General features: G+C 41.1%; 2 protein-coding genes across 16 annotated transcripts in view; both read right to left on the bottom strand.

Annotated features, from left to right (window-relative positions):
• Window positions 1–356: 356 nt before the first annotated feature.
• Window positions 357–16,942, bottom strand: als2 (ALS2, alsin Rho guanine nucleotide exchange factor). 4 transcript variants are annotated; one of them, XM_023329558.1, is made up of 35 exons: window positions 16,798–16,942; window positions 16,373–16,442; window positions 15,956–16,101; window positions 14,227–15,164; window positions 13,479–13,776; window positions 12,239–12,413; window positions 11,482–11,578; window positions 11,286–11,363; window positions 10,973–11,200; window positions 10,270–10,441; window positions 10,002–10,191; window positions 9,858–9,923; window positions 9,602–9,764; window positions 8,854–8,985; window positions 8,648–8,776; window positions 8,517–8,540; window positions 6,542–6,612; window positions 5,939–6,005; window positions 5,663–5,853; window positions 5,519–5,584; window positions 5,330–5,428; window positions 4,979–5,143; window positions 4,782–4,893; window positions 4,621–4,698; window positions 4,397–4,530; window positions 4,151–4,315; window positions 3,949–4,066; window positions 3,179–3,336; window positions 2,973–3,089; window positions 2,693–2,869; window positions 2,544–2,601; window positions 2,400–2,461; window positions 2,170–2,319; window positions 1,758–1,854; window positions 357–1,672 (listed from the first exon to the last, which is right to left on the bottom strand). In XM_023329558.1, exons 2-35 carry the CDS (start codon window positions 16,390–16,392, stop codon window positions 1,634–1,636), a joined length of 4,980 nt encoding a protein of 1,659 aa, XP_023185326.1. In that variant the 5' UTR covers window positions 16,393–16,442; window positions 16,798–16,942; the 3' UTR covers window positions 357–1,633. The 4 variants fall into 4 exon arrangements, with proteins under 4 accessions (XP_023185326.1, XP_023185324.1, XP_023185327.1 ...); XM_023329556.1 differs by having other exon boundaries at window positions 13,434–13,776; XM_023329559.1 differs by lacking the exon at window positions 8,517–8,540.
• A 1,332-nt stretch (window positions 16,943–18,274) lies between these two features.
• LOC102226654 (type I inositol 3,4-bisphosphate 4-phosphatase-like) overlaps window positions 18,275–25,683 on the bottom strand; it is a 29,896-nt gene continuing 22,487 nt past the window's right edge. For 7 of the 12 annotated variants that reach the window (XM_023329514.1, XM_023329513.1, XM_023329512.1 and 4 more), the window contains one exon: window positions 19,330–24,883. In XM_023329514.1, the coding sequence (XP_023185282.1) occupies window positions 24,703–24,883 (181 nt within the window). In that variant the 3' untranslated portion in view covers window positions 19,330–24,702. The other 5 variants (XM_023329521.1, XM_005802555.2, XM_014470069.2 and 2 more) reach the window with 1 other exon arrangement.

Below are 25,683 nucleotides of genomic sequence, written 5' to 3' on the forward strand. Positions count from 1 at the left end.
GTAATTACAGAAAAGAAAAAGAAAAACCTGCTAATACACTTCAGCAGTTGGAGCCAAAGCTAATTTGTTCCCTGCTTCGGTTCTCTAAGTAAAAACTAATTTAGCCTTTTTTTGTGCTCATCAAGTCCAACTTGTCAATATCTGTACTGTAACTTATACAGGAACAAGATAGTTTGGATAGGTTTTTTAAAAACTACTTTCCTTTTTTTTTTTTAAATTTCAGGTTATTTTAGCTTATATAATTTGTTTAATTGTTGAAACAAATAAGAAAAAAAACCCTGAAGATTTTAGTGTGGAGATTTTTTTTTTTCAAAGCACTGTAAATTCACTCAGTCGTTTATCTTGAGTCAATCGTATTCACTGCGACTTTTTTTGTTTTATTTTGTTAAAAAGGTCAGCATATTTGACAGCATGTAAAAAGGTCAGCAGGGGGAGAAAAAAAAAACAACACACCAACTCTACAGTAACCATTTTGTTTCTTTTTTTACAAACAAAAGCATGAGGTACAGTCAGTTTGGCAGTCAGTTTTCATGCGCAAATCGTTTTAGACACAGGCAACCGTTGGAATGACCCAAATAAATGAACCTTTCTTTGTTTTTTGGGTTTTCTTCTACAAAACCACACAATTTCATCTCATCATGTGGTGTGTTTTCACTCCTCAAATCATGATATGTTGTATTTTATTAAAAGATCCTCTCTTAAGTCGGTTTTCCCACACTGGAAGAAGTGACACGATGCACGAGTAAGAATGAGAAAAGTCGGTATTAACAGATGGAGCAGAAATCCCATCTGTCACTCACACGTCACTTGATGATTTATGTAGATGTTTTTTTTTTTACTTTAGGAATTACAAGCTTCCTAAATTCATAATTTATACCCAACGATAATTCAGATGACAAGGTTTTGGAGGCGTTTTGATTTTTACAGCGCTAAGGGTTTAAAGTCCGGTACTGTTCAGGTATGTATGGCATCTAGGCTCAGATTCTCTAGAAGGACAAAAATAAAAACAATACACAAGTTAAAACCTCCATAACTTTTCACAAAATCACTTCTGTCTGAGGTCCAATAGTCTTCCATTAAAAAAAAGTCACTTTTTTTTTAGTTTGATCAAGAGTCACAGTCAACGCAGTTCAGATATATATATTTCCCCAATTTCTCATTTATGAAATTGGTTTTAGCATTAATTAATCTCCCCTTCATGTCTAACAAATGGACTTTTAGTCTTGCAACTTGTTTTTGGTGCTACAGTTTTGAGTTGATGGTGACGCCACTTGTAAACCATGACACATGGAAATACTTCCAAATCCGTTAGATTTTTCTTTTTTTTTTAAATATGTCTGCATCTTCTTTGTAAAAAATGTGGGTTCCGTCTCCTTCCAGCACAACTCCAAACTCCCTCTTCCTTTCGACGCAACCAACACAGTTGGCTTATTTACCGTTTCCCCACTCCACCTGGATCAAAATGGAAGGAAAGCAGCTCATCGTTTACACCTGCTCAGAGGAGAAAAGTCAGAACAGACGAGGTGATCCTCGTCTACGTGACAGCAGCTGAAGGACTCGCTTCCTGAGCGGTCACACTGACTGATCGTCTGCTGCAGGGATGGATGAGGAAGTACAGGGCGCTGCCGTCGTTCTATGTGATCTTCTCGTGTTGGATCTGGTAGTAGCAGGCCTGCGGGGTGACGAGACATGAGTGAGTGACCTGAATATGGATGCAAAGACCCCAGCAAAGCTGAGAGTGCGTGGCCGTCCGTTACCTTCAGGGTGGTAAACATGATTCCGTGCTCGCCGTGCTGAACGCACGGATCCATCAGGTCTTCGATCAGGCTGACCTCGGAGCCGAGATTTCGGATTCTAACGGGAAAACATGCGACGGTTTTAGTCAAAGGATAAAAAGAAAGAATCACAGACAATGTGGTAAATAAATAAACAAGCTGCAGACCATCAATGGACTAAATCAGCTGCCTAATGATTGTTTAAGGACACAGTCTCAAGTAAATGGATAAATGGACAGATACATGGTTGGTTGGATGGATGGATGGATGGATGGATGGATGGATGGATGGATGGATGGACGATCTCTCATGATCTCAAATTGAGATGCCTGCACTGTTTTCTGAAACAATTGTTCTGCTTCCTCTGAGCCGTCAGAGCCAGTCAGCGCCGTACCGGGCTCGCAGCACCACATACAGGAACACGGGGAACAGGTCATCCATGGACCACAGGAAGTCCTGCTTCAGCAGAGACTGCACTTCCTGTGTGATCTCCTCGAAGGTGAGCTGGATCACCTGCAGCTTGTCTGACGGGGTGAATGTTGTGCTGCAAACACACAGGGAACAGGAAGTCTGACTGATCTGTGCTCATGTTAGATTTACTATAACTGTAGAGCTGACTTTTACCTGATCTGCTGTAGCGTTTCTACTGCCGAGGCAAAGCAGGCGTCTTTAGTGCTTGAGGCAACCTACAGAACATCATTGTTATAGGAGGCTCTGTATTTAAAATGTAGAGAATTCAATTTATTTTACAAGTTAAATAAATGATACCGGCTGTTTCCCTCCTGGAGCAGGCAAAGAGTTTGGGATTGAAACAGGCCAAAACTTTCTGCAACAGGAGAAGAAAAGCTTATAAAGTTACCAGGCCAAATTTCTCTCCCATGTGGTTAGAAGTATTCAGATACAGTGTGTGCTTTTACTGTTGGACACCCAGGAAGGCAAGCAGGGCGAGGTCGGGCTGCTTGTTGAGACGCAGGACACACTCCCAGTACATGTCGTCCTCCTTCTCCTTCTCCAGAGCGTAGAGAGTGAAGAGTGGTGGGTAGAGGCGAGGCAGCAGGACAGGCAGCAGCAGAGCCGAGCTACTCACCACGCGGCTGTAAACGACAAAAAACCCCAAAACAAAACAAACAAAAAACACAAGAAGAAGAAGTTCATCCTGATCCATTCCAGCAGTGAAAGCAGCAGCTCGGTTCGTACCCTGGTTTGGGCGACTCTGTCCGGGTGTCAGCGGACATCTCCTGGTTTCCATCTGGAAGGTTTTCGGCTGGTTCAGGTATTAGACCGCCCTCTTCTGGCAGGTCAGGGAAGAGAAATCTGCAGAGAATTTAGCACAAAAATAAGCCGGAAGATGAAGCACACAGAACAGCCGCGTCATTTTTGCTTGAAGACGCTCCTGCTTGTACCTGACAATCTGGAAGATGCGGCAGAGGTAAGACTTGATCTCGTTGACCGCCTGAGGCAGCAGGCGACGGTTCGCGCCCACGCCAACGTAGGTCATCCTGTAGACGGCCACCAGGGTTTCCAACAGCCGGCCCAGAGGGTGAAGGGGGGTGTCACAAGCCTAAAATAGCAGAAGATAATACTGATTTTCAGGTGTTTGCTTGTTTGACAACCTGAAGCTAAATTCCGATAGGGATGCAATCATACCAAAACTAACCATCATCTATGTGCCAACATGTCTGTTTGAGAAACAGGCCAGAAAAAAAGCTTTTTCTTTTATTTTACACATTCTTACCAGTAAAATGTGGCTCATACTGTACATGTTTATATTTCTTCAGAATGACGTCAGTCAGAAAATAAGTTCTTAGGAATCTTACTTTTAAAAACATCGAAGCCATTCCTTTAGACACAGTTTAGGAAGGAAATAAGACAGGAATCATAACCAACTGTACTATATGAATGAGAGGCATGAAGTATATAAATATATTAATATAACCAAAAGAACCCATGCAAATTAAGAGAAAAAAGGAGACTGATGACACATCCTTGAGGGACACCACAATGGATAGCAGCTATTCAACACTCTCTTTCGTGGTTATGATTACATCAAGCAATTTTATTGTTGAAAAAAAAAAAAAGAACTGATAATCCATCAATGCTCATTCAGATATGTATACCTAAACGCAAAAATAAATGTATTTTGCAGTTTAAAAAGAAAGTCTGATGAACTCACCTTGAGTAGGTACAGTCGGATGCTGTGATATCTCTCGATTGTGATAGGCCCTTCATGTTGGGGGATGACCTCCAGACCCTCTAGAGTTTTACTGTGACTCCGAGACAATATTTCTGGACTGAGAAACAAAAACCAGGAATGCAACCTCTCCTATTTTGTAACTAAGTATTAAAAAAGGGGTCAACTCTCATTTTTGTGGTACCTGTCTTGTATCTGCTGCCTCCTAGAGGTCAGGGCCACAGCGATGTTCTCCCAGGCCTTCAAGTGCTCCCCTTCACCTGGTGCCTCGCAGCCCAGCTCACTCCAACACTCTTCGAACACCGCCTGCCACTTTTCCTCCGCCCTCACGCTCATCCGACCCAGCTTCCTGAAACATTACAGAAACCTTTTTAAACCCCAGCAAGGCATTTCATTTAAAGGGTTTTCAAAAATAAAAACAAGAGCTTACACGGCCCGGTTCCTGTCCTTTTCAGCGTCAAACAGGTTTGGCTTGAAGTAGGAGCCCGTCACTTTGAGGCCAGACCCCCACTCGCCACTAAAGGAGCCCTCCAGGTAGTCACCATTTGGCATAGTAAGTACACCCTAAGTCAGAAAGAGACGGAGCATTTAATCTCTAAATAGGGCTCATCTGATCCCCAATGGTTGGCTTAGATCAGTTCATATTCAGACCACCTTTCCACTGAGGGTCCAATCATCAGAGAACTCCCCCTCATAGGTTGTGTCGTCCTCAGACAGAAGGATTCCTGTACCCTGAAATATAAAAACCGCCCCGGATTTAACCCCACAATCCACAATCCGTTAGATTTTATAGCCCGTTTGCTAGAAATTCTCACCATCATCTTGTTGTCTTTGAAGGCACCTTCATAGTACAGACCAAACTGGGTGACGACGACCCCCGTGCCCTGTCGCTGGTGGTCTTGCCACATTCCCATGTACTTCTCCCCTCTTCAAAGATAAAAGGAACATCTGATTAGACAATCCTTTGTCAAAATGCGTCACGGAAACGATCTCGGGAAGTTCCGAGCGTTACTTTGTGATGTCGTCAAAGACTCCGTAGCCCGTTTTCTTGTCTTGTAGCCACTGTCCGATGAAGACGCTGGGGGATGAGGTGTTGTGCTTTCCACTGCGCAGCATCCCGTGACCCTGCCGCATGCCATCCTGGAAGGAGCCGTCGTAAACTTCGCCGCTTGCGTACCTTCAGCCAGACAGAGGAGGCTTAGGCTCTTAAAACATCGTGAAGAATGCAACTCGGAGCATAACATGATTTGTTTGGCAGCTCTTATTGGCGTGACCGAGGAACTCAGTAAAGATCCAAGACAGAGAATTGTAGATTTACACAAGTTGGAAAAATCTTAAAATGTTATCTTTATAATAGATTTACCGGTATGTCCCAAGGCCATGCATCTTCCCTTCTTTCCAGTAACCTTGATAAAGATCACCTTGATTCAGCGCCTTGTTGGGGCAAGCGAACTCCCCAAAGCTACACAAGAGACACAAAAACAATGTTTGAAAAAATAATTCTTTCTGCTCAGTGATTCTGATACATTTAGAGGTTATTTTCATTGCTCACCCATCCTCCAACCCGCTTTTGAACGAGCCGGTGTAAATCCTCCCATCAGGCCATTTTAGAATACCTCTGAAATTATAAAAAAATATAAATGACAGAAATCCTACTTTGGCTAAAAAGCTTTCTTAGTGTCAAACAGTGACCAACCTGCCATGAGGCTTGCCAGCGAGCCAGCGACCCTCATAAGTTGCATCCTTCAGCCGTCCGTCTTTATAGAACGTGTACGAGGCGGTCCTGGAGATCGGAGGGTCCGACTTTGATGCCGGGCCGCTGGCGTCCTGCCCCGCCCCGCTCAGAGCCTGATCCACCGCCTGGTTGATGGCGCGGAGCCACTTGGTCTAAAAAACAAAGCAGAAAATCACAAGTCCAGCAAAAGGAAAACCAGTGTTTAGGGAGAGAGTTGTGTCTGCTTGTAGGTTTCACCTTCTCGGCGGAAGACGAGGCCAGCAGAGTTAGCGTCTCCTCCGGCGTGACCACCTTCAAACCATGCCTGCACAGAAACCGGTTCTGGAATCAGCAACGACCAGCCTAACTTTGTCCGCATGTTTTCGGGGACAAAAATATTTCATTTCAAAGTATTTGTCAGTCAGTACTGATGACGTACTAAAGACATCTGTCCAAAATGGATTCCAAAACATTACATATCAAGTGTGAGTTTTATGTCTTCTGTAAATATCCAACACTTACAAACAGTGTATACACACACACACACACATATATATATATATACATATACTGTATATACCATTAAGGCATCCAAAAGACAATGAGAAATATTAATTTTACATAAATATTTTTAAAAAGTACTGAAAAACGTCTTTTTTAAATATCATTCCTTAGTGATGGATACCGAGCGAAATTTCTGTTGACTTTTGCAGTCTCGCACCGTTTGTAAAAGCTAACTGCTAATCTGTAAAATTGTGGTTCAAAAAGAGGAAATTTGTATTTTAAAGTAATTTATGTCAATAATATTTTAGAGTTTGGGAAATCGTGTCACCTTTAATGCTTTTGCATTCAACAACTTACAGTCCAGAATTGTCCTCTGGTGCAGGCTCCACCCACAGCGTGGCCAAGGCGAAGATGTGATGGGTGGAGAACTGGACATAGGAGGAGAAAGGAAGAGTGGAAGAGCGAAGATAAGAAAAAATCTCCGTTTATAAAATGTGTTTTCAATAAATACATTTCAGACAAACGTCTCTGTTTCCAACCTTTAAGTGTAAAAGAATCTAGATGTGCAACAGCTTCCATTACTACAACCATATACATTTCTTTAAAAGCTTTAAAAAAGTAATTTTATGTCAAACTGTTTATTCTAAAATATTCTAGTTTTCGATTTTTGATCCATCTTTTATTCAATGAAAAATTATTTGCTATAAATGGGAAATTATTAAAAGTTTCTCCATGGATAAAAATACATTTTTTTCTATAAACGTCTCAATAATGAACAAAAATATTTGCATTTTTGGGCTTTATGCTTCAGGCTTTGCTTGTATTTAACGACAAAAGAAAAAGATCTCACATTTAAACAACAGATTTAAAACAATCATGCAAAACACATGATTCTACATGCAGGTTCTAATGTCTACCGACGCACCGCTTTTCATATTCATACGGCAAAAAGTCCTGCAAAGATGTTGCAGAAATAAAGGCCTGGCTTCCAGTCACACATTTTACATTTAAAAGCGATGACGGCTGCATGTCCAAACAGGTTTCACACCATCAGGACAATCACTAACCCACTCAATACAAACATCGAGGAAGTGGGAGAAACGAATGAAACAGGAACCTGCTTTTGAGAAGGTAACAAAAACTGTTGGTGGTTTTATTTTTTCATATTCCAAACCAACAGCGCGAACCAAGGCTTTCCCGGGAAATAAAAACTTTCATCACTTTTTACTTGGATGTAGGTCAATTATCACTGATCAAAATGTGGGCGAAGAAATAAACAAGAAATACAAGAAATGGGTCAAATGTTGGAGCCTTGGTTGTGGAGAGTTTATCTTCCCATGCAGCGTCCTGGAGGTGGAGAGCAGGCAGAGGGTGGAGGTCAGGATAGGGCTGAGTATCACTTAAAGGATCCAGACAGAAACGCACCCGGCTTTAGATATCTGCGGTTGGAAACCATAAATAGAGGAAGATGGTAAAACATACAAGTTTAACGTCAAAAAATGTCTGGGTGGAACGCAGGACCCAAGTAGAGGCAGTCACGGGTTTGAGTCCCGGCCCGTTGACCTTTGCCCTCTATCATAACAATCTACTGTTAAATAAAGGGCAATAGAGCCAAAAAAAATATTTAGGAACATCTGGGTGGTTTTGTATAAGCGAGACCCAAATGGAAGTAGAAAAAAGTACAAAATGTGAATACTGGATAATTGGTTCCCTAAAAGTTTTAAAACTTATACTGTATATATATATATATATATATATATATATTTCAACCCAAAACATAGATTGTACAGGTGAAGTTTTTTATATATCTATCAACATGTGCCAAAGAAATAAACTAGACTGCCCCCAAAAAAGGCATGAATTAATACAACCTGATCATTCTGGAAAACCTGCCTCTTAATTTGGTGTTGACGGCTTGGAAAACTCGTGACTTAAACTTTTGAATATTTACGTGCAACATATTGTAAAAGGGGTTCACTTTTATAACCCCTTAAAGTGCTGTGAAGGCTAACTGCAGTTTTTGTTTATTATTAATTATTACTCCCTCAAACGAATTGCCTTTTTGGAGGCTTGAAACATACACCAAAACTAGTGAGATTGAATTGATCCAAAAACAGATAAACAGATATATTGACTTCAGTTAATTTCACTAATTTTAAATTGAATTCTCCGATATTAAGAATAGAAAAAGAAAAAATAAAGCTGATGACACAAAGCCCTAAACTCCTAAAACAAAGACAGACGAGAAGAAAAACAAAGAGGATGAAGAGGGGCTGGACAGGGGGAGATTTGGGGAAACTGAGACGAAATCGTCTCCTGGCTGGATACTTACAAGGTTTTTACAAGGCGCCACGCCCTGACAGCACAGAGACAAGCACACACAGACTCTTGAAACACATCAGAGAGAGAAAAAGCAGAACAGCCAAAGATGTGACGCGGCGAGAGCATGTGTGAGGGGCCGACCTGCGCGTGCACCAGGGAGTCGTTGAAGAGGATGAACCAGTTGACGGAAAAGCGGCCGGCGTTCTGCACCGTGAGAGATTTGTTGCTGCTCTCGTAGATGAGTCTGCGGTTCGGCTTCCTCAGGGAGTCCTGGCCACAAACAGAGCTCACATTCATCCTGCTGAACCGCCACGAGACACCGAGGACGCCCGAAACCAAAGGAGTACCGTCATTTTCCCCGGGAAGCTCTTCCAGAAGTGGAAGGTGTACTCGGCCTCTTTTCTTTTCCTCTTCAGCTGCAGAGTCAGAGCTTCGAACTTGGAACAGCTGTCCTGCAGCTTCTGGTAGTCACCGGAGCTCTGAAACGACGACAGAAATAAGATAAATATGCTGCGGCCTGCTTTAGGTGGAATAAGAACAGTCGTTTCAGTCAGCTTTACCACCAACAAATCAACAATTTAAGCTGATTTCATTTCAGCATTTAAAAATCACTTCTGATACCGATATGCGAGGTTTAGTATCGGCCGATACCGATACAATACTGAAAAATAACATTGAATTGACTTCAAATGTTTCTTCTTTTTTTTTTTTGAATACAGGCATAAATGTACTGAATTACAAATTTATTTGATAACTCTGCACCAGTATAGCACGCTTAAACACACCAGTAGCTTCACACACTACAAACACGCAAAAACTGAAACTGGCACAATTAAGTTGACTACATTGGTCAAACATGTAGAAAATAAACTGCAACAAACCTTTAAAATGGTTCAGAAAGTACAATTAATTCTAAATATACTGTATAATAAGTAAATGTCACTTACAGAAGAAAGCATAGAATTAGACTAAATAGATTTGCTCTCATGAAATCGACACATTGTCATAACTTCCAATCTGGAATTGTTTTCAATATCAGGACCGATACATGTATCGATATCGGATCGGCGTTTTTCTATCATCTACTCTGCGTACCACTTCAAAGCAGGTGGCCAGTTTGAGCAGCAGCCGGCCGTATTCGTGCAAGTGTTGGGTTGGGAGGTAGAAGAGCGCCACCAAGAGGTCAGAGGTGACGGTGTTCTCCTCGCTGCACTCCGACAGCCTCTGCAGTAGCTCGGGACTTTTCCCGAAGATATCCCTTAAAAAAAAAAAAGAAAAAAAGAATTAAATAAAATTAGCATTTAGTATTGTGAAACACATGTTTTCAGGTTAAGACTAATAGTAAACTCACAAGGACGGCTTTGTAAGAGCGTGGAAACCTCCCATCACGAAGAAGTTCCCCACAGTTGAGCAGTAGCTTTAAAACAACAGAAGAGTTGTTCATCAGAAAGCTGGAGTATAGAATCAAAGGAACGACGGATTTCTGGATGCATACTCATTGTAGACGTCTAGGAAGATGCTGGCGTGCTCCAGCATGAGGAGGCTGCTGACGTCACGGCCGCGTCGCAGGTTGGCGGTGAGGCTGGCGCCGTGCTGCCCGGTCAGGTGGCTCAGCAGGCTGAATCTGCCCGCCAGCGTCTGCAGGAGCTCAGTGGCCGCCGGCCCCAACGCCGAGCTCAGCGACTCTGAAGAAGAAGCCAAATTAGTGAGGCATTTTACACACACACACACGGTTACCAATATCAAGTTTAACTTGTTCTCACCGAGCTCCAGCAGGGGGCGCAAAACTTGGGATTTGATGTCGCACAGCTTGCAGTAGAACTTCCTCTCCGCGGACGCCAACTCGTGAAGGCTGGAGATGAAGCCCATGACGTTCCTGTCGGAGAGCGCGACGCACCGGCGACCGCCGGCGACCACGCTGCTCACGAAGCCCAGCTGAAGAACGACACGCGACACACACAGAATTTATAACAAGATTCTGAATAAAAAATATCAAGGAGACTTAAAAAAAATAATATAATAATATTAATTTTAGCCCAAAGCTGATTAGTTTTACATCATAATACCCCACAGTTTGCAACTATAAACCACACTGACTGATTGGTCAGCTCCAGTGGACTGATAAAATGATTTCCACAAGTCTTTTAAAGACTCTTAAAAAGACAGAAAATTAAAGACAAAACGTTTATTACTATATAATTGGATAACATCTGCATACACAGAAATACTCCAGAAAATAATAGCCAGAAATAAAATAAAACCCAGACAAAAAATAGCCCAAAATTTCTCAGAGGGCCCCATACGGGTTTCACCAACTCCAATTCAAAACCTTTTAAAGAATATTCTGAATGAAATGCAAGACCTGGTTCATGACAAACATGTACAAATGTGTATATTTTAGACATAATGCCAAGGTTTTTTGTGCAGAACGAATGTAGCATCGAATGAGTTGGCAACTAATCTTACGTTCATGCAGAACGGGAGCAGGACGGGCTGCTGGGTGTAGCCTCCCGGCCTCTCATCTTCCTCCTCCTCCTCCTCCTCCTCCATCTTCTCCACCTTCTCCTCTTCTCCAGCCTCCTTCACCTGCTGCCCGCTGTAGTAAATGATGGGCTGGATGCAGTCTCCGTCAGCCAGCAGGAGAGTGTGTCTCTCCCCAGCGCTGGCGTCCCAAACCCGGATCCCCTCCGACAGCTGGAAGGGAGTAAGAAGAAAAGAAATGAATGAAAACGCCAACATGACTTCTGGGACGAACTTCAGCGCTGGTTAGTTTACAGACTTTTGCAAGACGGGGGACGGTGCTGGGCGTGTCCATGTGTCCCAGTTGACCGGAGAGGTTACTGCCCCACGAATACACCTAGAGAGGACACACACACACACACACACACACACACATTTTTAAAACTTTTTATTTTTAAATATACTGTTAGCAATTCAAAATAAATACCGTAAATGTTAAGTGCTGACAGGCGGACCTGAGACTGAGCCGTCAGAGCGATGGAGTGATGGGCGCCGGCTGAAACACGGATCACCTCCTTCTTGTTCAGGCTCTTGATGCAGAACGGCTGGAGCCTGCAAACACACACCGCAGCGTTTCCACCGACCGCATGATGGACATTATTGAGAATTACTTCATGAAAACATGGCAATTAAAAAAAAAAAAATGTTTTGGTACAAGGATGAGTTGTTTTTTCTATGACAGCATGTTAGGGCCATTGTAGATAGAGGAGTAAAATATCTGATAAGAAACGTAGAAATTTTGATAGGAATCTCGGAGATTTGCTAGAAAAGAAACGCAGAAATTTCTGAGTTTCAAAAGTCGAGAATGTTCAACTTTTGAAACTCTGAAATAATATCCAAGTTTCTTCCAGAACATTTCTGAGATTCATCTCAAAATGTTTTCTTTTTCTTGCCAATTTTTGACTTTTGGAGCTCAGAAAATTTCTGAAAAATCAAACATTTTTTTTTTTTTTTTTTTACTTTTGAAGGTTTTTTTTGTTTTTTTTTTTTAAATAGAATTTCTAAGATTAATCTCAAAACTTCAAATTTTTCTGACATGATTTTGCACATATTTGTAATGCAAACACAACTAGTAACATTCAACACAACCACAGCGAGTTAAACTTAATAATCATTAAGCATCAGCAAGAAACAGCAGCTAAAAATCGATGAAAAGAGAGAGAGAAATAGCACTTTGGTTCCTCAAATGTCTGTCCATTTGGTCTGTCCCACCTGTCCAGGTTGTCTCCATGTCCCAGCTCCCCTTGCTCGCCGTGTCCCCAGCTCCACACTTCGGTCTGCAGGGTGGGAAACACCTCCTGGTCCTCGGGGACGCCCCCTCCCATGGGGGTGAGGGCGAAGGCCCGCGTCCTGGAGCGTCCCATCTTCCTCAGCAGCCTCGGCGACACTGCGGAGACGAAGAGCCGGCACGTAAAAAGGTTCGTCTTTGGACGATTTGAGGACGTCGTGATGACGGAGGTTAAAGTGACTCAAAGACGGAAGTGAACTCATGCCTGTGGACAGACGGAAGCAATGGTTGCATTTAATCAGAAGAGACGTGCAGATTAGTGAAGGTTAATAGAAACGAACAAAACTGACCCAAGCTATGAAGAAACCTGGATATGCTTCGTGCACAAATAACGGCCTTCTTACTGCAGGTCCTGCTCATTTAAATAATGAGAGAAATGTGGTGCATTTTAGTCAGAAACCACACCTGCGTTCAGCTCCACTTCCCTTTGGAAACCGATTCTTCAGCTAAATGTCTCACTTCTTGTCAATATTCACGACCGGCCGCAGGCCGTCTCCAGACGAGCGGCTGCCGCATGTCGTCTACTGACTGGGAAATTTCACAGGTTGACCTTTAGCCTCTCTGTGGCGAAGGTTGAAAACATGAACGGCTCGAGACAAACAGAGACTATGAGGACGACAGAAAAGAACAGAAAAACCAGCCAACACAGAAGCAGATGAGGTAAGCTGCGTTTCCATTACAAACGTGAGCAAAATTCAGTTAATATTCCGCTAAAAAAAGACCCCACAATTTCGCAATCACACGTGAAAACATTTGTTCACATGCTAAGTCTTTAAAAACATCATCCTCCTGCCACTTCCTGTCGTTTTCTTCATCTTTTCTGCCAGTAGCAACATCTGGTTGATCATGTGACTCGTATAATGCGGGGAAAAAAATTTAAAGTTTCCACTGCAGTTTTGCAAATACGCTAATTTCCATACGGCCAAAACCAACACTGCCCCCTACCGCAAAAACTTTTTATTGAAAAAACACAAAATTGGTTGTTTCCATTAATACACATTTATTTTCCTAATCCAATTTCAATATGCCTACACAATTTTATGGCTAATGGAAGCGCAGCTGTAGAAGCTGCAGAGCGAATGGGATGCATCCAGTTGCACACGCGCTGGCTGTACTTACGCAGCGGGCCATAGGAGGAGGATAAGAGGTGAACAGCGTATCTACCCTGAGAGAGGAGTCCCGGCAGCGAGAGGCGGCGCCGCAGACCCTCCGCCTCCTCCTCGTGAATGTCCCCCGTGCTGGAGCTCTTCTTGGCCTGGACCGACTCTTCCCGGCGGACGCGCTCCGCCCCGCCGTCGGCCGCCCCGCCGAGAGCCTCCAGCCGCGACGACGGCAAGTAGAAGTTCATCATCCTCTTCAGGGAAAGGGCCTCGTAGGTGGAGGCGACACGCTCGCCCACCGCCGAGGCGCAGGACGCCACCAGGCTGTTGAGGGCCGACTGGCCGCGGCCCGACGGTGGCGCCTGGTGGGAGGGGAAGGAGGAAAAAAACACACACAAAAAAAACCTGAGCAGAAGCAGACATTCTGAAAACTTAGAGCTGCAGCATGTAACTTTTCTAAAAAATAAAAGAAATCTTTTGACTTATTTATTAGGACTGTCACCATGTCATTACAGTTTATAAGACAGATCATGTGTGAAAAGATCAATCTCCCCATCTCCTCCCTGAGCTGCTATTGACATCGGAAGAAATGCAACCAAAAACAACCAATCAGAGCCCGGAGGAGGGTCTTAGAGCTGTCAATTGAACTCATGTAGTTGCTGCTAAAAGTGCTAATGCTGGAGAAACAACTTGGTCATTTATGTATTAACAAATGCAATGAATTATTAATTACAAGATATTTTAATTGTACTTTACTTTACTAAAAGTTGGTAGATGAGTTTTTCTGTTCTGTGACAGATCTGGATGCTCACCTGCAGCGCGTGCAGACCGCCGTTGGCCATCTTGGCTTCAGTCTGCGATGCGTCCGACAGCTTCCTCAGGTATTCCTTCACTTCCTTCTCGCCAGGATACGGGGAGCTCTTAGAGGAGGAGGTGGAAGCAGCAGCTTTAGGGGAAGGTGGGGGGTCTGGGTCAGAGGGTGGGCGCGCTGCGGTAGTTGTTCCTCCCTTCTGGGAGTCCTCAGGGTCTGGGGTGGGGTCAGGAGTGGGAGCTGCTGGAGTTGAAGTGGAGCTGCTGTGGGAGGGCAGGATGGGTTCAGATGGGGATGCTTTCAAGGTTTGGGTAGGAGGGGGGTCCTCTCTGGCTTCCACTCCCATGGGGCAGTAATGGCCGTCAGAGATTATGACGTGGTCCTCCTTATCCGTCATGGTGTACAGCAGCTGGTTACACTGGTTGCATTTGTCCACAGGGGGGCGCTGGATACCGTCGGGTCCCACGCAGCGCACCAGAGCCAGGCTGTGCGAAGCGCCGCAGGCCACCTGCAGCACCCACCTGCCAGCCAGCTGCTCCACCTTCTGAGGCTTCCAGACGGGGAAGACAGCCTCCTTCAGGCCCAGCTGACACCCGCTGCCCCACGCCCACACCTCCCTCTGCGCCGACAGCGCCAGGCTGTGTTTCTCTCCGCACGCTAGCTCCAGGACGGGCACCGACTGAGCGCCGCCGGGTTCCAGCAGGGCCACGGGCGTCGGGTTGGGCACGCAGCTGAGGCCCGACAGGCCGCACTGGCCCGCCGCGTTGTCCCCCCACATGTGGACGCTGCCGTCCTCCGTTACCGCCCCGCTGTGGAAGCTCCCGGCTGCGACCGCGACCACCCGCTGCCCGCTGAGCGCGTTCTCCGGGGTCGGCTTAGTAGGCTGGGACGCCTGAGTCTGTTTCCATGGCAACTCCCCGAAAGTATACACCTGTCCTCCTATCAATTAAAAAACAGAAACAAAAAACAGAGGAAACTTTTCTTTTAATAGGAAGTCAGTGTCACATAAAAAAAGTTAAATTAAGATCCAGAGTAGGACTGGGAAATAAAATCTCAAGATTTTTTCCAACCAAATCCGATTCTAATCAATTTTTCCACTCGCTTTCTTTTCTTAAAAAACAAAAGGCAGAAAATATTTCACAAAGTGTTTTTTTTTTCTTCTTCAATTTTCCATTGTGTGATTGTACGATGGAGTATTAGACCAGTAAACAGTATTTGTTTAATTATGAGAAAAGAATCACAATATTAGCAAAATAAAGCCGGAATTTTACCAGAAAAAATCCTTACATTTCTTTTTTCTATTTTATTCTCCTAAAATTACGACTGCGTTCTTGTACTTTCATGACCTAATTCTTGTCATTAAAAAAAAAGAAAAGAGAAATCTTAGTCTGGCCCTAACACTATGTTGTGGAGCTGACCTGAATTTAAAGTCCAAGTAAATAGAAGCTGTAAAACACACTTTTCAAACAAGACAAATGACCCTGGGCATGATGACATCACTCTGAACTATGGAAACCAAAACTATGAAGAGCTTTGTTGGGGAAAAAAAAAAAGTTTTCCAAAATTGAAGTATGTGGAAACCAAAGATTTGATAAATCGATTTATCGCCCACTTAGGAAGCTTGGCAGTAATGTACTCTCCTAATTGGTAAAGACATTACTGTATCGGTTGCTCAAACCACTGCACCACCACTATCTTCGTTTCTTTGAATCACGGCAGCGCAGTCTCACCTTCCACCAGCAGGACCCCATGCTGCGCTCCGAGGGCGACCTGCAGCACTGGCCGCGGGAGGAGCAGCCTCTCTGGGACCACGCTGTAGGAGTAGCCCCTCCAGGAGTGGAGGAGACCCCGCTCCCCTCCATCGTCATCTTCAGAGCTGGAGGAGAAAAGCACATTGATGTCAGTGCAAAAAAAAAAAAGAAGCTTCGATCAGTTTTAAATAAAAGCAAGAGTGATCAAAAGAGGAATTGGAGATGTGTGGGTGGCTGCAGTAGCAGCTTTTCCAACAACAGTTGTTTTGTGGGTTAAAGCAGAAGTGATCGCTGTCCGTAGGCGATGTCACATGGTGATCACATCCATCCAGAAACAGCTGAGCAGGATTATATCAGGCCCAATCCTGGGGAGGTGGTGGGTTTAAGTGGACCTACCTCTTCCCCTGGGCTTCCATCAGTGAGTGGGCTCTACTCCTCCATCAGGACCTGGCTGCTGCTCTCAGCCCTGAGAAACAAACCAGGCATCATCAGTCAGCTTCCTAATGAAGCCCATTTATAGGCTGTCAATCTGATTTTAACCAAACAGAAACCATGCAACTGGTTCAGATGTTAAAACGAAAGCACGTTGTCGCCCTTCACCTCTTTTCTGAGATAAAATGTACCATTTCATTAAAATACATTTATTCCATTATTTGCAGCACAAACTGTAATAATTCTGGAAAACATCGTAATACAGCCTCTGGCAGGTGTTTGCTAGTCTTTGCCGTCTGACATCAGCTAACCTGGCAGCTAGCAACAAAAACAAACCCAAACCTTAAAGGTAAACAGGATAATAAAAAACAACAACTTCTTTTTCTTACCAGCCGGTTTTCCTGACTGCTCTTCTGGTTGCTACTTTAACCCAGAAGGTAAGTCCTCCGTTAGTGGAGCTGTTAGCAGAGAAAAGCCGCTGCTTGTTGTTTTACTGTTGACACTAGCGGTTAGCTGCAAAGATGGTCTACAAAACATGAGGAGCTACTCAGCGTTGAAATCGAGGAACAACGAGAAGGAGCTTTCTTAAAGTGACAGTAACCCTACGCCGGAGCTAGAATTTGGGACGTTTAGAAATCCTTTAGTATCCAACTCCTATATAATTGTCCTCTAATGAATCACAGTGCCGTATAAATCAGGAGTGCCCAGAGTGCGGCCATTTGTAAACCCGATGCAGACATTTTATATAACATTTGAAGGGGGAGCATTTCAAACCCTAATTTATATATTATTAAATGGAGAGTGTTTGGTAATAAAGTATTTTATTTTATTAGCCATGTGTTTGCGGGTAAGTGGGAGGTTATTTGCTGTAATTTAATAACATAATAGGTAGGTCACAAAAGTCCAGGAACTATTTCCTCAAAAAGAGACATGGCTGAATTCAACAAGGGTTTCTGAACAAAGTTTTTGTATTCTTTGCCAAGTATCAGCTAAAAACGTCTTCTGGACTCAGGAAGTATTAGGTTTATTCTTGTGTAGTTTATTTGTCTTCAATCTAAAAATGTAAACTTTTTCTACTAATTACATTTATGCAGAAGGCCAAATCTTTAAAAGGCATCATTATTGAATTTTTACGCCAACAAGATAATTACAAAACAGGTGATATTTGATATAATTTGGAATATATTATAATGTAAAGGCATAGAGCAAATGGAGGCTAAATAAAGTTTACAATAATATTGTTAGAGATGTCTAATCTCGGAGTAATATTGTCACATTTCACAAAATGTCTTGCCGACGGAGGTCTAATTTTCTCCAAACATCAGAGTGAGACCTCTTAGGTTTTTCCTGCTCTGTAAAACTGAAGCTCAGATGGATGGTGATCAGATTCAATAATGAAAAGGCATTAAGCAGTTAAAGATGCACCTCTAAAGAGATTAAATGAAGACGTGTTCATGAGACAATGCCGCTGCTGTTTGCATTTTCTTCTTAATTTATTTTTGTTTCCGTTTTTTGAATTAGGTTGTGTGCAAATAGGTTCCATGTTAATACATTTAATGAGACAAACCTTTAATCCCTCCTCATTGTTACCAGGCAGCTTTGACCCATCAGCCTCATTTGAAGAATGGAGAGTAAATTAAAATGAGTAATGAAATAGTCCAGTTTTACCTGCAGTAAATCAGTCAGGAGCAGCAAACATTGCAGGAACATAAAAAGATGTCTGCCAAACTGAGTCATTTCGGATTGGACAGGGGAATGAATCATATCACAGAGGTCTTTAAATCACTGCACGCTATTTTCTCAGAATGCCACATCTATTATATTTTGTAACTAATCAGGAAAATAGATTCACTTCCAAACCAATAATACAAAAAAAGTAGTTTATTTTAGCAACGCTGCAACATAAACACTTTCAAATATGGCCGGTTTTCACAGAACAGAGAAACACGTGTGTGTCAGAGTAAATAAGAAGGAGGGGAAAAAAAACACAAAACACTTTCAGTGATGACTAAAATGTACATGGATTTGCACACATGGCAGCTGATTCACAGACATGTAGAAGCAGAGTGGCGCCCTCTTGTGTCATAAAATATATCAAACCACTCTCAGTGTTTTGATATAAAACTCCTCATTAGGTCTTTTTAATAGTTTAATGGTAAAATATATGATTTTTTAAACTGAAGAACAAGACATAAACTTTTCTGACCCGTCCAACTAACAAAACAAGAGGTATGACAGAATCCATATCTTGCTCATGGGCACTTCAGACAACATTTTGAAGGCACTGCTTCTTATGCTACATGATAATTGCACTAGGTGTGCTTCTATTCATATAAGCTATTCATATTCAAAGGCTTGATTTTACACAATTAATTCCTCTAACCTACCAAGTATTTTGAGTTTTTTCTGCTTAAACTAAAAGCTTGGTATTTATATATCGATTATCAGTGATTGAAAAGATTGAGGCAGTGAGGTAAAAACACTGTTTAGCAACTTATGAATAACGTAATATACGCAAAATGTATGTTACTACGTATACCAGAAAACAGTCTTTGTCATAGGATTTGCCTCAGCGGTTTCAGTGTGGTAGTACAGTGTACGTTGAATCACAGAATCTACCTCCAGAAAACAACATTTCTGGAGGTAGATATCTTTTAATATCTCACCAGGTGATATTAATGTCTGAAATGCATCCTGACTCTACTCAGTCTAATCCTTCCCAAACAAAGAGGTCACGTGAAGCTGATGCTGTCCTGACAAGCACCTCCAGGGAGGTTCGATCAGGCTTCCACCTTCCCGAAGGTGCCGTCAGGTGGCCGGTAGTGTTTGGGGAAGGCCCTGAGTTGGAACGAGTTAAAGGCGTATTTTCTCGCGCCAACGTTCTTCACAGTGTTTTCTCGTCTGCAGCCCTCGCTGTGAAGACAAAAGAAGCGGGAAGGGGGGAGACGAAAAGGGTTAAAACACAAGCGAAACATACTGTGGGCAGGCATGACGACTGGTAACTTGCTAACTGATGGACGATTGAGTTGCTTTGCTAAATTACGAAGCGACTACAACAAGTTAGATTACCTTTTTATGTATAACAATAAACATGTAATATATAATATTATTTGGCAACCTAACTTGTTAAAAAAATGTAAATCAATTTACCAATCAATCAGGCAGTCTTTTCATGTAATACCTTTCATACACAATGAAAGCTGAATGTTTTAGAAAAGTGTTTCTTACTGAAAACAAGCTACCTTATTTAACACTTCAATATAATGTTTGAATTATAAGGATTTTAAATGTCCCTTTTTAACTTGTTATCCAACTAACTTGTCTGTTATTAGGCTGAATAAATGAGTTAGATTAGGATCCAAAGGTTTACTACTTGTAAATATCAATCTGTAACTTATCTGCATAGCAAGCTTGTAGCAAGCTAACTAGTTAGCTAGAAGATACATATTTTTCATTAAAATAGCTCAATTTTCATTAATAACGTCTAGTGCATCTCTTATTTTTGAACTAGTTTAAATATTTCTAGGTTTAGATTATTGATCTGGGGCTAGCTTTTTCTTTAATCACAGAGGTGTCAATGGCAACGCTAACTTGCTATTTAGCTAGCAAGATTATGTATGTTATAAAAGGCCTAAATTGAAATGTTCTTTAATGTTTTATTTAATTCTGTTGCTTGTAACTTCAGTTCAGGTAAGCTAAACAAGTTAGCTAGGACATATGGCATTTAAATCGACATCTATAAATAGAAAACAATGTGCTTTTAAATAAAAAAATGTTAAATTATTTGCTTAGAAGCTGATATCTAGCCAGCAAATGGCTGGCCAACCAGATGATCAATTACCAAGAAATTTATCAAATGGATTTTGCAATGGTGAGTCTTTTTAAATTCAGCCACATAATGTAAAAAAAAAAAATAATAATACATGAAAAATATTACAAGAAAGAAACATTTATGTAACATCAACAAAAAAAGAAGTGTAAAACCGACACACAAAAGAAAAAAAAAATCCAGAGTAACAATATTGATGTATATAAATTTTGCAAGTGGAGGCATAAAACATTTATTTGAGCAGCATTATGACTGTAAGGGCACAAAGACAAAGGGTTTTCTTGGATTTGTGTATACATTTAAAGCAGTGTGGGTGCTGGACAAAGCAAAAGTTTAGACATTAAAGTAACATTAATTTGAGGCATAGTTGAAAATACTGTTTTGTTTTTTTACTGTAATACATGTCTGGGTGCAGCTGGAATATGAACGTTACCACTGGAATAAATTAACAAAACTGACACCTTGAAAGCTACAAAATCACTGTTCTTGCAATAACGTCCTGCACAAATCTCTGTAAAAGTCTTTTTAGAAACAGTAATGCAGAACATTTTTCTGTCAATACAATGAGTGAATTTCAGCATATTAACAGTTTACAGTCAGACATGAGGATTGTAATACCACGATAATGTCACATTACAAGTCAAACATCCCCAAAAACAATATCTGACAATAAGGCTTAGAGTTTTGGACAAAACCGCAATCTGTGAAGAAATTTAGCCGCACAAGAAAATGCATATTCAGTTTCAATAGACAGTAAAAACAGACATAAATAGCAAAAGAAATAAAGTGACTAGAGTAAGATAGTTATGGCACAAGCATAATATTCAGCATAGAAGTACTGAGTTATGTATACACTCCTTTACTGATTCATAATACATATCACAGACAACAATGTACTGAGACAATACAAGCACTTAAATACAATTCTTCCAAAAACATATTTCAAATATATTCTCTTATAGATCTGCAAAAACAAGTACAAAAAGCTCCATGAAACAGTAACGTAACTGAACCCTTTAGGAAGCACTTTATCATAATGTATCTAAAGATGGATAGTAAATAATTCATATATCTCTGAACCTGATATTTTTTTCTCCAACAAACTGTAATTTCCACCTCATTGTCTAGCAGCTGTGACTTTATTTATCTTTTATATATATTTAATATATTAAAAATAGGTTATTGTTTTTGTTCAATAAATGGTAACGGTGGCAGGTCTGCAGATCAAGGAGAACTCAGTAATCTTGTGAAAATCAACAAGTTATAAATTGCAAAAAAAGAAAGTGTAGTTTGCATTTAATTTTCCAATTGGTACTTTAAAGCATAACAACTCATTAGTTGATTAGTTAATGATCATTATCTGTTTTTAAATAATCTTTCTTTTCTTAAAAAAAATATTATGCCGACTTGCTTATAAGCTAGCTACACGTAAAAATAGTGACTATTTAGCAATTTTTTTTTAAAACACTGGATTTGAAATTTGATTTGAAATTTTTATCCATTTTAAATATCTTGATAACATGGCAATTTGACTAGAGATGAATAATGGTAATCCTCATCTATTTTTATGTTTCTATCCAAATAAAAAAACAACAAAATATTGAAGCTAATATGCTACTAGTGGCACAAAAATATTGAAAAAGGCAGAAACCAAAGAAGGCTTTTACCAAACCTTTACTAACAAAAGCAATACAACTGAAAAGCACATCAACTCTAACTAAACTCATTCATAAACATAACTTACAGTAAATAAGATCAGCATATTTCAGCTGAACTAGGAGGTAAAAAATTCTCCTGATTGATTTATAATTACATAAATTCATAGTTTTCAGAAACACGCGCCACTGCATCGTTTTAATTCTTGTAAACAAAATAAAATAATTTAACACTGTATCCGAACAAACGAAGAACTTCGCTAACGTGCTAAAATGATAGGAGGTTTTTCTGTGTAGCATGCTAGCTAGCACAGCCGTTTGGATCCGCATCAACCGTGATTAAAATTTTTGTTAAGTCTATTTGAGAAGACAGAGAAGCTTGTTATACTTTCACAAGCCAAAGAATTGATCACTGGTCAGTGTATGTGAATGCTAGCAGGACATGAGAGCCAATAAACTCCCAAGGGAGGCTAATTTGGTCTTATCTGTTTCCTTACTGGGTCGATCTTAACGATACCGAGTCTGAACGCTCTGGGGAGGCAGCTGATGCTGCAGGCCAAGATATTGATTTTTAAATAGCACACTTCCAAGTAAAGCAGCCTGAATGCTTTCAGTTCCCCAAAATAAGAAACACACTATTCATCCTGTTTCTTCCAGACACATCAAATGATGGTACAGTTCTGCCTTGAATAAACGATATTCACTTATTTGTTGCCTCGAAAATGAGACGGAGTCCAGATATGGGCATATATTTTTTCCATAACAGACATAATATATTTTAACAATGAAATCTTTTGTTGTAATTACTATTTATAATTTTTATATAAAAAAGCACATATTTATAGAAACTGTTTACCAATTAATTTGATAAGCTATTTTATCAAATTATTCTGTCATATTTTCTGCCTTCCATATACAGAACTGTTCTTCTAAATACATTTGAATTGCTGCTCTTTTCATATAGTTGATTTTAGTTTTGTTTTTAAACCATTTTGTCATTCAAGAAGCAGCAATGGTTGCTAACACAAAACAGCGTTTGTATTACAGAAAACATATTCAATGGGGGGGAGAAGAAAAATAAATAAACAGGAGACTTTATGCAAAACTGCTACATCTAGGCCTGTCACGATAAGAAATTGTTCCAGAAATTATTGATTTATTATTTATTTAATGATTGTTGTCTAACTGGAAGTTATTAATCTTATTTTAATTTATTACACAATGAACTGATTTATTGCTTTTTGTGACAGGCCTCGCTGCATCTAGCAAACATCTGAAAACAGACCCTGCAGTAAAACCTGACTAGCATTTGGCTATCGATGGAATACATCCATCAATAATTCAAAAATCTTGCTGTATAATAACCTAAATAGAGTCTTTGACTTTCATAACTGCCTCTAAAGCTTATGGACGTAAACGGTATACAACCGGCAGCATCACTTTGCATAATCAAACACATTTCACCTGGATATCCTACAAACTGCCATGGCTGCTTTGTCATGAAAGCAATATGTGGTCGAAGCAAAAAGCCTCACACTTTCTATAAAACCAGGAAGACCCGCTGAAAAGCAAAAAACAAGGCTGACAAAAATATAAATATATGTAAGCTTAAGCACAGCTGCATAAAAAGCTTTAGGTTGATCTACATTCGCTCAAAAGCTGAGTGCCGACGCACGCGGAAGACTATGAAAGCATAAATGGAAGAAGCAGTTTATATATATATATATATTTTTTTTTTTTTTAAAAATAAAAGCTACTCTTAGTTCTTCCAGAAGCTCTTTTAATATATTTTAAGTTTACTTTATATACATAAACTCACAAATTTACTGTTATTTTCTACAGTTTTAGTCAGAAGGTTATGTGCTCTCATCGTGGCCATGATTATTTTTAAAATTTTATTTCATCTTACAATTGAGTTTTTGGTCATTGAGTGAACAAGTTGGTGTGAGCATCATATTTTGGATCGTCTTTAATCTAAAATTACATGCATCGGATGAAACCAAATATATATATTATAATATTTATGACAACGACGAGCAGAACTTCTGAATCCAAGTGTGTCTGTTCTGGTGTTATTTGTGAGAAATAAGGCAGCGTGACATCAAGTCGTTTGCTAAAAAATATCCATTACATCCCTTTTAAAAATACTTTTTCTTCTATTGCATGTTCCCCATAAAACACATAATTTATTGTTAAGCAACTTTGTTTTGAAGCCTTTCCTCTTTCTTCATGTGAGGAATCACATAAAAAAAAAAGACAAAATGTTGCACTTTAGTGACCAATTACAGGAACGGCAGCATTTAGAGAGAAAATATGAAAATAAGACACACAAATTAAACTTTAAAGCAGCAGTATATAACTTTAATAAAATATATTTTTTGCTATATTTGTTGAAACTGTTGCTCAGCAAATGCTAACTAGTGCTAAGGCTAGTTAGCATGGCTACCAATAACGGCGGATAAAAGTTTCTTTCTGTAACGCCAAGTTGTTTCTCCGTGGTTAGCATGTTTAGCAGTGCTCTCACAAGGTTAATTGACAGCACTAAGACCCTCCTTCTGACTCTGATTGGTTGTTTATGGTTGGGAAATTATGATAGATTTACATACTGCAGCTTTAAAATGGTAAATCAGATGCGTGATGCCTCACTTTCAGCAAAAGGAGAAAGAAGTGAAGGAAAATTCAGTTTTCTTTTTTTTTCCATGAAGAAACTCCGGTGGGGGTTGTGGAAAGCCCTTTGTTCAGGTGAAACAGTGTGAGACCTCCTGCGGTTTCAAAATAAACCAAAAAAAAAAAACCTGACCAGGCCTGGCTCAGCTGCAGCGGACTTTGGCCAAGAAATACGCCACGCTGAGGAAGATGCACACCACCAGCAGGTTGGGGCTGAGCGCCAACAGCGGCAGGGAGTACATGAGGCTGGGGTCCAGCCGCAGGTCGCGCACTGGCAGCAAGCCGCTCAGGTTCTTCTGGATCACACCTTCCCTCGTCCCAACGCTGTCCGGTGTGGGGAAGAAGAACGGGAAGGAGGTGGAGCGGCAAAACAGGAGGAACAGAGCGACGGATGAGGAGGAAGGGATATAAACAGATGGCACGCAGATATGCCAGCGGAGAGATGGCAAATTAATAAGTGGGATGTGAGAACAAGGAAAAAAAACACAAAAACGTGTTGACAGAAAGCAGCTCCCACAAGGCGACGTCAAAACAATAACATCGATAAACAAATAAAACACGATCCGGCAAAAATAAATTTGTCAAACGACAAGAACCATGAGACGGGAAGCAGAGGAAGGAAAGAGAGGAGAGAGGAAAAAAGAGAAATTAGGAAAGATGTTCTTTAAAGAAAGGAAAGAGGAAACAGCAAAATGGTTCACCATGTTTATCTTCTCTTTAGACATGGATGGAAGATGAAGGAGAAGCGCGAAGCTCAGGGCATGCAAACGTTACGGGTGTGGGACAATTTGTTACTGTCAGACATGCGTCCGGGGTCAAATCAAATCTGAGTTCATGCCGGCCGGCTGCGGAGGAGGAGGGGAACGCGTGCAGACGTGAGGAGGAGAAGGAGAAAGATGGAGAGACTTTAAACAGAGCGGTGCGAGCATCTCTGGGATTTGTACCAAACAGAGGCATTTGGAGAACCAGGGAATCACATTTGCTGTGGATCAATATCGGTATCAATAACGACCAGCAGCAGCAGCTCAGTCGCACTGTCTCCTGTCTCAGATCAGAGTCGTATTTCGCGGGGGGAAAAAAAGCTCAGCTTGTTTCTTTTTTTTCCCCCCTTTGTTGGAGGTAAA

This window comes from Xiphophorus maculatus, chromosome 24 (assembly GCF_002775205.1).
Source record: "Xiphophorus maculatus strain JP 163 A chromosome 24, X_maculatus-5.0-male, whole genome shotgun sequence".
In the NCBI taxonomy this organism is placed as follows: Eukaryota; Metazoa; Chordata; class Actinopteri; order Cyprinodontiformes; family Poeciliidae; genus Xiphophorus; species Xiphophorus maculatus.